The sequence below is a fragment of the Spinacia oleracea genome, chromosome 1 (genome assembly GCF_020520425.1).
Source record: "Spinacia oleracea cultivar Varoflay chromosome 1, BTI_SOV_V1, whole genome shotgun sequence".
In the NCBI taxonomy this organism is placed as follows: domain Eukaryota; kingdom Viridiplantae; phylum Streptophyta; class Magnoliopsida; order Caryophyllales; family Amaranthaceae; genus Spinacia; species Spinacia oleracea.
The window spans coordinates 112,226,049-112,241,181 of record NC_079487.1 but is presented as its reverse complement, the minus strand read 5'-3'; the positions used below and the strand labels follow the sequence as shown (position 1 = coordinate 112,241,181).

Genomic DNA, 15,133 nt, shown 5'->3' with positions numbered 1-15,133 from the left:
CCCATGAATGTGGGAGGCTTCCTGCTCACTCGGTTTGAAGAAACATGGCGAACGCTTAGGAATGATGTCCTTGCTCCCAATGCTTCTTTACAGACTAGACAAGAGATTATGATTAGATGGAAATTCCCTGCACAAGGATGGCTAGCTTTGAATACAGATGGAGCATCGCGTGGGAATCCCGGACTAGCAGGTGGAGGAGGCATAATACGAGACCATTCTGGTGTCCTACAATATGCTTTTTCTGCTAACTTTGGGTCGTGTACAGCCTTTAGAGCTGAAATTAAAGCTCTTGAGATTGGACTTGATTTTGCCATAAGAATGGGAGTGAAGAAAATCATGATACAAATGGATAATGTGGCTGCAGTGTCCGCAATAAGCAACGATGAACCATATGGAAGGGATTGTGTTCATGTGATTCATAGTTGTCGTAATATGATTAAAAACAACGATTGGGAGGTATCCATCTTTCATGTATATCGAGAAGGCAATAGGGCGACAGATTGGTTAGCAAATGTTGGAGTGCAACAAAATTCAAAGTTTGAAATGATTCAAGTTCCACCATTGGAGCTTGGGAAGATTCTTCATGAAGACTTAGTTTGAGTGGCTTGGCCACGAATAGTTCCTAGTTCTTAGCTTTATTCCTATCTTCTGTTGGGGTTAGCCCCTCATTAGCAACAAAAAAAAATAAGTCTCATCATCTCTTTTATATTACCCTCGTCTATCATTTGACCGTCTCGTTAAATTCAACCCATACTTGATTTGATATACTCTTTCGCTTACCCCTCTCTATCTCGCCCTTCATGAGGCAAAGATGCCTGTGCACAATTTACATCTAAAATAAAGTTTGCTCAAAACCGCGAAAATATGTACTCTACTAATTAATCCTCGGTATTTGACAATTGAATTTATTAATTATCATGAAGTAATACACTCATTTTGAGCAATGAGCAATCCGTCAATCAGTCATAGAGAGATATATTGATCTAATCAAACCCGAGATAAGTTGGCTAACTAGTGTTAGAAACTGTTTCTTTTCCCCGTATCTACATTACTTCCCATTTTGGAAGCACGTCTTTTAGATGTGTATCGTATTCAGAATCTATAAATGTGCTAGCTGAAAACTAATTTCTAAATTGCGAAGAAAACAGAGTAAAAACAACAGTCGATTAATTCATTAAATTTGAAATTCCGATTACACAACCGTCAACAACTCAACATCGTCATTTAACACATCAGAACATTACCACAACACATGGATTAAAACTAAAACACTAGAAAAGCAGAGCAAACGCTACATAATTAGATAAATTGACGATTAATTCAGCCAGAAATGTCAATTGATTTGATCTGAGGTTTCTTCTCCTCCACTTTGGGCACAGTGACAGTGAGAACACCATCCTCCATATTTGCCTTAATCTCCTCCATCTTCACATTCTCTGGCAATCTGAACCTCCTCATGAACATTCCAGAACTCCGCTCAATCCTGTGCCACTTATCGTTCTTCTCCTCCTGCTCCCTGTTTCTCTCTCCACTGATCTGGAGCACTTTCCCGTCTTCCACCTCAACCTTAACCTCTTCCTTCTTCAATCCTGGAAGATCCGCCTTAAGCACGTGCGCCTCAGGTGTCTCCTTCCAGTCAATTCGAGCGTTGTTCACGAACGCGGCGGTGTCGCGTGCGGCGGTGCTGCCGGAGGTGAGAGACTGAGAGAGGTTTCCACCGAAGGGAAATCCTTCGAAAGGATCCCACAGATCCATTGCGAAGGGGTCGAAGGTGTTGTTCCTCCGGTTGTTTCCGAAGAAGCTTGGAATCAGCGACATTCTTGATTGCCTGTTAGATTTGTAGAGAGAAATAATTGATGGAGTAGTTTGTTAGAGCTTATTTCACCTAAGAGAATGTGAGAAATTCTTTTATCTTTCTAACCGATGATGGTGCAGTTGTAGAGAATATGGTAAGTATTTATACACAGATATGAAATTTCTAGGAGGTTCTTGAATTGGCGGGTATTATTCGGTACCGGATAGAGTGAGGAGCGAATATGAGTCAACAAATGAGGATGTTCGGCAATATTCTAGACACTTCACCAAACTGAAATTCCACGAGTTGGGTTAGACGATTTATTTCAATTTTTATAGTTGGGCCCACGAGAACTTTTCTGGGTAATTTTGTTTTTTGTTTATCTTTGTTTGTTTAGGGAAAATTTTGGGTGAAAAACATTTTGCTTTTGAAAATAAATAATACTCCGTACTTATTTTCTTTTCTGCTACTCCCCCGTCCCATTTTAAGTGCCACATTTCTCTTTTATAGTTGTTCCAGATTAAATGCAACTTATCCTTATTATAAGTGGGCCCCATACAAATTTACATATTTATTCTAATTAATTAAATTTAAAATATCTCAAGAACCACTTTCATTAACAATAAAAAATATTTAAAAGTGTTTTTTTCCTTTTCTTTTTTATGTCCCTAAACATCTGTGTCAAATTCTATTTGTGGCACTTAAAATGGGACGGAGGGAGTAATTTTTTTTGACGGGTCTTTTCTGCTATCTTGATTACTTGGTAAAAAAAATGTGTGTAAAATTGGTGATTTTTTTTTTTTTTTTATTATTTTAACTTATTTGTTAAGTAAAATGAAAAAATGGTTGGCATGATATATCCGATAATAATATAAATTTAGATATTCATATAGCCAGTAGTTCATAGAATAAATGGTGTCTTAGCCTAGTTGTTCAGAATGGGATCTACGTACAATATGTCATTAGATAATACCTAAGTCGTTCTCGGTTTTTTAAATTAATACACGAATAAACAAGTTGGTCATCAATTGCTAATATATTCCTTAGGAAATGCTATGTAGTTTGTAGTAAATACACTACTAGTTTGCGCCCGTGCTAGTGCATGAGATTTCTATAAAATTAGAATGTTTTTAAAGAATGCATTGCATTAGATAAAACCATCACAGAGTATTATGTATAATAGGAATGACAATAAACATTAAGTAGTTACGAAATTAATCATGGACATAAACATTTACGGAGTATGATTAATAATGCTTTCTTAATGTTAGATAATTAAATTGTTGTTAGATGTCTAAGATAAAAATGTCATGCTCTAATAATGTCGTAACATATTTTATACCAGTTGGTAAGTGACTTTGCTGAATTACTGGTATTGTATTATTGAATGGTTGTTAGCTAATTTTATAAAAGAAATAATTTTTTATACTGATTGGTCATTTATGTTTATGTGTCATTGGGTAGTTTAATATGTGAATTTCTATAACTGCATTATGATTTATTATTTATACTGATTTGAGTATAAATAATTTAGTCTCTATTTTATTGAATGAGTTTCCATATTTTCTTTGTTTATATGATGTCTATACCAAGGTTCCATATTGTTGATTAAATGATATAATAACAATAATGTTTTGTTCTTTTAGAGTAGTAATTTTCTACATATTTTAATTCTCTCGGTTTATTTTCCTCCTCTAAAATGTATATGTATGTTATTTTATCTACTTACTTACAAGTTTCGCATAACAAATATAGATCTTCTTCAAATGGAAAAAATCAGATATTGGCGAAGTGTGAAGTAACATTTGTAATACTGTTTTTTTTTATGTGGAGAAGGGTTTTGAGTGTTATTTCATTCTATTTTTTATAATATAAATTGGTCTAAAATTGAGACAAAGAGTAATTTTAATTTGTTTAAACCACAGTTGAGTCTTGCCAATGATGACAAGGTTACTTTGATTTTGTTAGATTGATTTCTCCTTTGAAAAAACAACAAAGGGGTTTGGATCAAGCTCTTATCCTACTTATGAGAAACCATTACTCGGCCAAATCACCAACAAACTCTACCCAACTACTACAAAATTATTCTCACCGCCAACAAAATTTTTCAAACCAACCCATAACCAATTCAACTGCAATCAAAATCTCCCCTGCCGATGAAATTCGTCTCACCCCATCAACGACACAAATAACAATACATTCTACAAATGTTATTAATTGAATAGTAGTGAGTGCCTAACAATCTTGACAATACAACACTACTCTCTTTTTTCCTAAAGGGGAGAAGAGGTTTTAAATGTTATTTCTATTCTAGTTATATTTTTTAAAATACTCTCTATAAGTTATAAAGTGTATGGTTTAATATTATTTAACTAAAGTTTTTATTTTTATTAAAATGATTAGAGTAGAAGAAAGTTAATCATAGAGAAAAAGAAAAAGGGGCAATGTTTCTTATATTGATTAAAATTTAGCAACTTCAAAAAAGTGTATGGTTTAATATTATTTAACTAAAGTTTTTATTTTTATTATAATGATTAGAGTAGAAGAAAGTTAATCATAGAGAAAAAAGAACAAGGGGGTGATGTTTGTTATATTGATTAAGATTTAGCAACTTTGAAAATATGTTTTCAAACTTTCACATACAAATCTGACAGAATTTCATCCTATAACCCATTGGTGCTAGGGTTTAGGTTGAGTAGCCCACAAATATTATATGTAGTCAATTTGTCTTTAAATCTTCAAAGTGGGATAGCTAATCTAACAATCATATATAGATTGTATTCTTAAGTCTTAACAGGCTCAACTCAACAGACAACAGGGCAGTACGCCAATACATACATAGCCCAATATGCTAGTAGCCAAGCAGGGCACGCAAAATAGCCCATGGCCAACACAATGGGCTTGACATTGTAGACTTGCAGTGAGCCTAGAGGCAACCAAATACGCTCTGAAATCAAGTAAGAATTATGCTCCACAACTCAATTACTTAATATCATCATGCCTAAGCTTAACTACATCCTTAACCACTAATTAGATTGTAGACCATAATGCATTTAAATACTTGAATACGAAGTATATAACTATACATTTGAATACTAAATGCATCTCTAAGTTTAATACTGAATGCCATAATACATATCCCCTCCTAAGCAACTGAAGTGTGTGCTTCCAAATCAGTAAGCCTTATATGAGCACTAATCAACTTATCTCTCAGCATTGCATTGTATTCATACAGATTCCGGAGATCACTCTGCAGAGCCAACACATCACTAGGCGAGTCCCCTTTAATTTCTGTTAATTAGTTGCATGAGAAGAAACAAACTGATCAAATCACCCTAATAATTCAAGGGTCATCCAAAAAGTCTAGCTCAATTACTACAAATTAAAGCATGGAACTTACCATTTAGAGTTGGAGGAGGCGCTATGTAATGTTCTTTAAGCATAGATAACTCCTGACCTTCTTTAAAAACCTGGCCATATTTCGGAATATATGTGAAGATTTTTGTCTAGTCAAAATGTGGGTACATTATTTTGAAACACAAACCTTTTCATCAGCTGACTGAGGTTGTCTTCTGAAGCCAAAGGACTGAATATTGATCTCGCGTTGTTTAATTCTAGTGATAGACAATCCATTTCCTCCTATACAACATGTTGGCTGCTCATTTCTGTTGTAAATTTCATTCAATAAGCGGCATCCATATGTATATGCCACGAACTTTCGCAACTAGTTCAAGCAGATATGATTCCAATTTCCAACAGTAAGTCTAAAATTGATCTTTTGAATAAACCTGGGCAATGACAAATCCATACGTATGTTACCTTATTCCAGTGATCCTCAGAAATTCTTCGTTTTCTAATGTTTTGCATTACCTGATCTTCACTGCGCAGTCTTTTGATCCGCATTTCACACTTATTATATAAAAAATGATAAGTCATGAAGGTAGATTGACACAGAGATGAAAATAGATAAGAATTTTCTAGAGTTGGAGGAACTGTACCAGAGACAAGAGCAAAAGAAACAGTGTAACACTGAGGCAATAGAGACCACCAACATCAGCAAGGAAACTGACTGTAATCAAAGACTACAGGAAATGAGAAATGTATAACAGACTTGACAGTAATAAGAATTTAGCACGAAGATTTCATGACATAACGAATTACAAGAGAAACTGACCTATCCCATTATATCTTTTGTCATCATCAATCTCAATCAAATATTCAGACAGGAAACGGATTGCTAATGTAGTGTTGATCAAACCATTCTTTGAACTGTGTAGCAATGACTGGAGCTTATCTTCATCATGCGCAGAAGAGCCAGGACGAAACTCATGAAATGAGGGTTGAAGGAGCTTAAGACCATTCACATTAAGATGAACCCTTGGAAACAGATTAAACTTCAACACATGTGCATCAACCCCTCTGTAAGTGATACTTGTATTATCAGATTTCATCCCATTCTTTATGGTTCCACTGACAAAATTTGCATATTCTTGCTGATTTACACCACCCTTTGTCGTAAAATTGAACTGGAACCCAACAGCTGTGGCAGGAAATTTGTTTTGGATATCGAAAAATTGCCATGAAATGTAGACGCGGTCATAGGTGAGTGGGCAGTTTTTGCATCTGAGAGTCACCACTGGACCTAAACTGGAGTTTTGACAAGAGTAGTTTACAAAATCTGATAGAGGGACTATGCTATGGTCTACAGAACCAGGGGTGCCAATAACTAACGTGCTCGGACCACGAAGCTGAGAACAAGTCATGCTAGAAATGGTGGTTATGTTCAACTCTATATCATTGGTGAAAGATATTAAATCTGGTGCATTTGTTGCCTTCATGGTGTAAACTTCTAGCCCAAGTGTTGCTATGATCTGGTACAGTAGCCTACGGAAAAAGGAAGTCCTTTGTTTAAATGCAACTCAGTACGCTAGTGTTATTTTGATATAAGAAAACGAGTAGATATACTCACGCAACAACCAGACCGATGAAAAGCATCCAACTAGCTATTGTGAAAGTTCCCCCAAGTTCAGATTTTCGCTTCTTAACTATCTTTTGATCAGCCTGCAAAGAGCAAGTTAATGTTACTTGATCATCATGTACACTACAATTCTACCATGGACAGGACTATTTAATCAGCAATTACTAGATTTTTTATCAATTGAAGTCAGTATGTATTGTACTAAATGTACAATCATCCATATTTAATGCCTTATCCTGTTATCCATAGGCCTAAGGGCACTGCTATAATACTCCGGAACAACAGTTAGCAATTGTGATTTGTTAAGGAAAACTCACATGAGTTTAGACTAGCCCACATTGGAAAAATAACAAAAAGTGAGAATTCCCAATATATAAAACTAGCGGGCTACCTCACTTGGACTTGATAACCGAGATTGAATTCAATATGATACTGGAGAAGGCTAGAAAGAAAGGAGCTCGAATTAGAAATTCTATTGGATTCTTTTTATGTTTTTGACAAGTTCAAAAACTAACTTTACGAAAAAATTATTTATAAAATCAATTGTAATTAATAAGTTACTAATGTTACAACTGAATATATTTTAAGCTACTTTCTAGCTAGTTAGTACCCTAGTGGTTAACTTCTAGCTTAATATTTAATGTAGTCATATTTGTCAATTAATATTTTAATTAATTTAATATTCTTTCATTGGCCAAGTTTTTTCAAGCAAATTAGCTTAAATAAGCTAATTTGCTTGGCCAAGCTAATACATTTGAACTATAATGGTCAAGCTAGTAGTTTCAAATTTCTAAAAATTGCAAGCAAGTTCATAACTACAACCATTGGAGATGTTCTTAGAGATTTTCGACCTTTTAACTAAACTAGCTTTAGCCAACGCGTTAAAGACCATTAACAATATCAACCCTCTTAGAAGTAGAGGGAAAAGGTAGAAAATCTCTACCCTCAACTCTTCAAGTACCCTCACTTAGTCGGAGTCGAACGTTTGACCTTTAGGATCTAAGGTAAGGCTCTTATTGAGTGAGTCAAACCTTTCTTGATACCCGTCAAAAAAAAAAAACTTGCACCCCTATAAAAACGCAAGATGGTAAGCAGTGGCGGATGTTAGTTATGTCTTGGGAGTGTATTGTTTAGTAACGCCCTCTTAAAAATTTTGTATAACTGTATTAATTACATACTAATATATTGTTTAGGGGCGATTTTTGTGTAAGACCGCCTTACCGAAAAAAGGCCAATTCGATTGCTTAATTAATTGATTTTAGTGCTCAACTAATTGCTTATAGCGATTAACTAATTAGTTATATTGCTTAACTAATTGGTTTTATTGTTTAACTTGTACTTCCTCCGTCCCGGAATACTCGACCCGGTTTGACCGGCACAGAGTTTAAGGGACTTGAATTGACTTATTTAATTTAATAGGCAGTAGTTGATAGTGGGGTATTATTTTAATGTAGTTAGTGGGAGGTGGGTTAAGAGGTGGGGTTGGGGGAGAGTAGGGGTTGAATTTTTTAATTATTTTTTGTATGGAGTAGGGGGTGGGTGGGTTAATAGGTGTGGAGTGAGAAATAATATAATATTGTTAGAATATTTCTATTTTTAGAAACAGGTCAAGTATTAAGCGACGGCCCGATAAGGAAAACAGGTCAAGTATTCCGAGACGGAGGGAGTATGACACAAATGTGGTCTTTTGGATAAGACCACCCTATATAAAACTTTGTAATTATTTAGTTTTTCTACTGGCCCCTTCTTAAAACTATTCAAAATTCACCACTTATCGCAATTACGAGGTAGAACTAAGGAAGTAAAGGAAGGAAGAAACCAAAGCAAAGAAAAAAAAAGTGAATAGAAAAGGAAGGAGAAAACATGCCAGCCAATGGTTGGAAGAAAACGTAAAATCAAGGCGACTAATCCACCAACGAATCTGAAACCAAGAATTCCTTCCATCCCCAAGCTTTCCAAACCGTACGACTACACATAATAAGATCCACATTAACAAAGCTATTATACTAATCCCAACATAATATTCCTGGTGTTTAATCGCCTTCTTGTAACCATCATCGACATTGGAGTGCTTAACCGTTGAACTAGTCCACCATTCTGAAGGCGAAACACGAAAGAAAGAGCATGATTTTGTAGAAGAATTAAAGAGATAGCCAGGAGAACATGAACATAGAGTTTTGTTGTAGAGGAAAGAGTTTTTTGGGCATGGGGCTTGGAAGATAGTACTAATATCATTGTTATTAGCCATGTTGTACTTGTACGTACCAAAAAAGTGCGATTTTGGGCTTAATTAACGGGTTAATTATGTTGTTTATGAGGTGATTATTTTGTTTGGTTAGGAAATATAGGAGGATGAAAGCTCTAAAAGTGGAGAGTTTAGCAAATCCACTAGAATGGGTTTAGCAAGGAGACTTGGACAGAAGGGAAAGACAAAGATACACTGAAATTTAAGGTTTGTTCTTGGCTTGGAGGTGTGACTGTAACTTTTTACAATATTCCATAATAAAATCTTCAAATAAGTAATGTGCTTAACAAGTACTACACTATGTATAACAACGGCAATGATAAAGTTTTAATCCGAGGTCATTAGATCGAGATGACATCCTGAATTTTAATAAAGTTACACATAGAACCCTTGAATTTTACTTTGTGGGAGTAATTGAAGAGAAACAATCTATATGTTCCCTAGATCTCTTTTGTATTACGTACGTAGTAATTTGGAAGTATATTACTCGTAGCAACGAGTTTTTATTTATTTATTTATTTATTTATTTATTTATTAAGAGACTCAATCATCTGTTGTTGTGGGTCCAACCCACTAATATGCATAAGTAACGTTAATACTTGTGCTTATGTTTTACGTTGTAAGTGGAAGCCCAATGTTCCACTTATTGTTGTGCCTCAATAATGGGTTAATTTGAGCTTCTTTGAGAATCTTAAGTTTCCATTTAGCTGCAAAAGAGGAAGGGGTGTGGAAGAAGAAAAAAAGAAGAGAGAAAAACAAACACGAAAGGAGAGGGGTGAGAGAAAGGGGTGTATGCTCTGATTTCAAAGACAACTTTCACAATATTGTCGATTATCGGAGTTTCAACCGTCGGATTTTGTTGGTATTTTGCCAGCTTGTTGGGGATTATATAACCATTCACATATAGAGCCTTGTTTTGAACGGTTGGATCGTCGTTTTGAGCTTCGGTTTGTCTATGATCACAACTGGATAGAACCTACGGAATTTGGTGATATTCTTCATCTTTTATCTTTTGTATAAGAAAGTATTGGTGGGTTGTGAACCTTTGTATGGTTGGTTGAGTTTTTTTAACCTAAATTTTATCATAATAAGAGAAGACGGCAAATGTGGACTCCTCAAAAGTCCGGTAATTTTTACTCTTCACATCGAGTGAGTTTTCCAAACATGCATAATTCATGTATGTTGATTGCAATTTATTCCTTTGCATTTGATTTTTGATTGCGGTCCATTATTAGTTGTTTTCTTGGTGATTATTTGCGGAATTATTTGTGATATATTGGAGCAGTATTGTTTGATTTTTTTGTCTTGGAAGTGATTCTTGCGGTTAGTTGATATACTGTTCGGATCTTATCATCCAAAATTCAAGAGATTAAAGTTTACAATCCGTATGGACCATATAATAATATAATTCGTATGTGATCATGTGTGTGTATATGTTGAATTGAAATAAAACCAGTGAAAATATTATCAAATTATTGAAATTTGATCAATATGAAGTAAGTGGCAAAAATAGAAAGAACATGATCTAATTGGAAAATGAAAAGAAATTTTAAAAAATTAAAAGTGTACGTCATTTATTCTAGATAAGTGTATGTTTCTGTCAAGTTAGCCTCACTACATAATTTCAATATTTCTCGTGACCACTGATCGACTTGTAGTTGTACCAATGTTCAACTGTTTAGTTGTGCCCTTGTGGCCTTGTGGGAATGTTTTGAAGGACCGCCAATATATTACAAAAAATAAATGACAGAATTAATGGTACCTCTGAAATAATGCCTCCCAAAACAGTGCTATAAATCCTACGTAGTACAATATACTTTAATTGGTTATTTTGATAACCACATTATATGCATGCAGGTGGATATTACGTGAACGTAAGGACCATTAATGGTCATATACATAGACGTACCATCATCTTGAACTCTTCATTTCACCTCAAATACTCATATCAAATTATCAGAATATATGTGGGCTTTGTTAAAATGTTAATCTAAAAAATCTAAATCTAGAATGTACTACATAAAAATCTAGTAGAGTGTTTGGGAAAATATAGGTAAAATAATATCTAGAATTTACCTAAAAAATAATATCCAGGGAAATGTTTAGAAAAATCTAGAGGTAGAAAATTCTAGAGAATGAAGATAATCCATATGTACAACTATAAATAGAGCTTTGTTGTATGGTGATTAATGTGGAATGAAAAATTATAACATTTTATCTTATGCTCATTCTTGCTCTCCATATTAAAACATAAACAACAAATACCCACCAAGTCTTCAACACCCAAATTTCTAACAGGCTTGACACTTTACATTCTATTTTGAGTCATGATCATGAAAATATTTCACAAAATAGCTGAATTGGAAACTTAGACACATACTCCTACGCGAGTACAAGTAACATAAGTTATGAAGGCCGCCATTTCCTTATATCTACCTGAATTTGATATTTTCCCGCTAATTTAGGTTCAACCTCAGCTCATTTGAAAAGGGATTTCCCCCTTTTCTGAGATGTTTTCTCTTTGTAAATCCACAATACTGCATATCATATACGAAGTATTATATAGTTTAATCTACTCAGTACGTAAGAAAATGATTAAAATACTTGGAGCTGTTGAGTTAAGTCCCACTGAAGTAAGGGTTGAGAAATTCAGTAGAAGTTGGATCAAAGATAAATGTGATCTGAACAGAAAAAACTATGTTTTCTTACTCCGTAAGATATTAGTCTTTCTCTGTTCCTCCATATCTTTATCAATATGGGATAACTTACATATATTGAGAAATTAAACCACATGTGAGTTGGGACTTACATGGAAGAAATAAAGGGCAATTGGCTAACATATAAGATTGGTGGCTAATTCACCTATCACCAATTGGTTTTAGGATGTAAACCCGTTAGATTAATATGTGGTCAATTTTTTCTCTTGTATGATTAGCTTAACATTAGATATTGTTTTATATTAGATTGGTCTCGGTACGTATTTTCATAATATCAACTTTGTATAATATTTTCACATACGGAATTGGATATATTAGTGAATATTGAATTGGAATCCGTGCAAATAGTAAGTGTAAAAAACTTTAATGAACAGAGGTAATAATACATAAAAGGGGATTCCTAGCTCCTAACACGCAATTTCCGCTATGAAATTAGAACGCCGATGATGGCTTGAGCTAAGGATGGTGATCAATGTATTTGGCAGGTTGCGTAGAAAATAAGTGGGTTAGTTGAAGATGCAAGAAAGGACTTATCAAATTTTGATTTTATTTCTATCACTCACTACTACTGGGAATTGAAGACCATTAAGCAGAGGATTTTATGACGGCAAAAGAAATATCTTGCTCTAATTTATTTATTACGATTCTCTTCTTTTAATCATTTTATCTTTATTATCATTCGAAATGAAGAATTAGGCTGAGCATTTCAATTTCAAGTTTTTCTTCCTTATCAACATGCACTTAAAAACACTTGTTTGGGATTGCAAGAGAGTTGAACCGGTGACTTAAGCAACTACTCCGTATCTACTACTCCGTACTTCGATATCAACCGACAAGCATAAAGTATGGTTGAGCAATGACTGATGACTAATGAGTAGTTAAAAGTGTACGGAGTATTAGTTAAAAGTGAAAATGATAAAAAGGAAAGCCAAGTAATAACTGTCATATTTACATGAGTGAGTGTAAAGCCTAGTGGGTTAGCTAGCTAGTGATACTTATAGAGGGGTAGTTAGCTAATAGGGACAGCATGGATTTTAGCATCCCTTCTGGATCCCAATAAAATCAGAAAAAGATAAAAGAAAAAAAAGCAAATTAATGAGCTATCTTTTCTGTTTCTTTAGAAGTGAGATGTGAAATTTGTTTGAATGGGAATGATAAAATTTAAGTAACCAGTAATGGAAACAAAAGCATGGGTTGGTCCGCAACCTCTAATCGTTGTGCTTCACTATATACAATAACAAAATATACAGTACATGATGTTACAATCACTCATAATAATATGTTATATGTGTGCAATCGACAACAAAAGGAGACTCCACTATTGTCTACCAAAGACAAGGCATTTGCATTTTCCCATCGTTTCTTTTCCACTATTACTTGTTTTTTCTTTAATATTATACTAGTACTACCTCCGTTTCAGAAAGTTCTTTCCAGTTACTATTTGCACGGATTTCAATGCAATATTTAACTACTAATATATCTAATTTCGTATGTGAAAAAATTATAAAAAGTTGATATTATGAAAATACATACCGAGACCAATCTAACAAGATCTTACCTGTAATGTTTTGATGTATATAAGAGTGAGAATTTACGGTCAAAGTTTTTATATTTTGGGCACATATTCAAAAGCGTAAAGAACTTTCAGAAACGGAGGAAGTATGTTTTTATAGCCAATTCACCTAAATAAGTTATATTAATGGAAACAACATATAAAATCACGTACGGAAAACTAATTTTCCAATGTGTTTTAGTGAAGACTAGAGTGTGTGTTGTGTTTCTGTTTGATGAAATTTTTACATGTGCAGATATTTATTATCGACATAACTGGATGAAACTTCTTCTTACTTATTGAGCTTTAGTTATTATACGAAGTATCTTTTAATGTATTATTGGTAGAGTAATAAATTTATATAAAAGGAACATAGGGACGTACCCAACAATAGGAATCTTTCAATATAAACCGCACGTTGTAGTGTTTAAGAAATAATGGTGCTAAATTTTGATCATAAAATGTCAAAATCAAGTGAAAAAGAGATGGAGTGATTTGCTAGAAGCCTAAAATTAATTAAGTAGACCTAACAATGCATAAGAGAAGTGAGGCTGGAGAACCACCCATATGTCTACACGACCACATCCTAAACTTATTGATCGGCTCTTAAATCCTAACACAACAGATCGAATCTCGTGTTGTTTATATAAAGTGATTGGTGATCAATCAACGTACGTGCATATGTCTTTCTTTTTAGTCCATAATTTAAAATAGCGATTGATATTTAACATTAGAGTTCAATAAACAGTTGGTATTATGTAGAAGTAGGTAAATAAACTATAAATGTTTAAGAATTTACGTTGTTGAATTTTAAAAGAGCGGGGTCTTGTAGTACAACTACCAAAATTACATTAAAATTGTTAAAGTATGACACCCTAAATAAAGCCAACTTCATCCGAAATTAAAATGTCACAGTGGATCAAGAATATCCGTTAGAATATGACCAATAAATTGAGGCACTGAAGCATCCATCGATTTCGAAATCGTCAAGTGGGATAATTAGAATTCAGCATGCATGTAGTAGGACCTGGGACCAGCCAACCTTGTTGTTCCAAGAATATATATTGTTTGTGTTTTTTTAAGGATTTTTTGGATAAAACCACCTTTTAAAGTTCAACTTTTTGAAATAACCACCTTATATGTTTTTTTTAAAAAAAACCCACCTTAAACTTCCAAAGTTTAAGAAATCACCACCTTCTGTTAACTTCCGTCAAATATTCCGTCAGTGGGGCCCACATCCAACGGCCAAACATTCGGAAGTTAACGGAACATTTGACGGAAGTTAACAGAAGGTGGTGATTTCTTAAACTTTGGAAGTTTAAGGTGGTTTTTTAAAAAAATAAACATATAACGTGGTTATTTCAAAAAGTTGAACTTTAAAAGGTGGTTTTATCTAAAAAATTCTTTTTTTAACGTAAAAGGAGAAGATTATATGAATTACGCATCAATCTAGAGTTTGTTATATAATAGCAGCTTCTTAAGAAAGAAGCAAACAACACAGTAAAAACATAACAACTCCTCCAAACCATAGCATTGAATAAATGTAATTTGTTACCACGCTAAAATCAATAGGAAATAGTATAGTAGGAGTATCTCCACAATCTTATAAGATGGTATTTTCTCTCATCTTTCTTCAATGCGGGATAACACACATATGATAACAACATAATTATTCTGCCTAATATTGGTGTAGTAGATGGAGCTCAATACCAACATGGAATATGCTCTGATCAGGAGAATTATCTAGTTTGAGTCTACGTGAAGGTTTCTTCCAAAACAAATCTGTAGTGTGATAAGTTGATAACTGATGAAGTAATGAGTAGTTTTTAAAGTTTACGTTTAGTTA

The 15,133-nt window shown here is 34.0% G+C and overlaps 2 protein-coding genes across 3 annotated transcripts; both read right to left on the bottom strand.

Annotated features, from left to right (window-relative positions):
* Positions 1–403: 403 nt before the first annotated feature.
* Positions 404–1,861, bottom strand: LOC110785467 (18.1 kDa class I heat shock protein-like). Its single transcript, XM_056834841.1, has one exon. The coding sequence runs from the start codon at positions 1,816–1,818 to the stop codon at positions 1,321–1,323; it is 498 nt and encodes a 165-aa protein (XP_056690819.1). The 5' UTR covers positions 1,819–1,861; the 3' UTR covers positions 404–1,320.
* A 2,874-nt stretch (positions 1,862–4,735) lies between these two features.
* Positions 4,736–9,348, bottom strand: LOC110785468 (uncharacterized). Of its 2 annotated transcripts, none has more exons than XM_056834839.1 (8): positions 8,641–9,346; positions 6,765–6,856; positions 5,970–6,679; positions 5,794–5,864; positions 5,615–5,704; positions 5,340–5,519; positions 5,196–5,265; positions 4,736–5,086 (listed from the first exon to the last, which is right to left on the bottom strand). In XM_056834839.1, the coding sequence occupies exons 1-8, from the start codon at positions 9,019–9,021 to the stop codon at positions 4,941–4,943; spliced, it is 1,740 nt and encodes a 579-aa protein (XP_056690817.1). In that variant the 5' UTR covers positions 9,022–9,346; the 3' UTR covers positions 4,736–4,940. The 2 variants fall into 2 exon arrangements, with proteins under 2 accessions (XP_056690817.1, XP_056690818.1); XM_056834840.1 differs by having other exon boundaries at positions 4,999–5,116; positions 8,641–9,348.
* Positions 9,349–15,133: the final 5,785 nt, after the last annotated feature.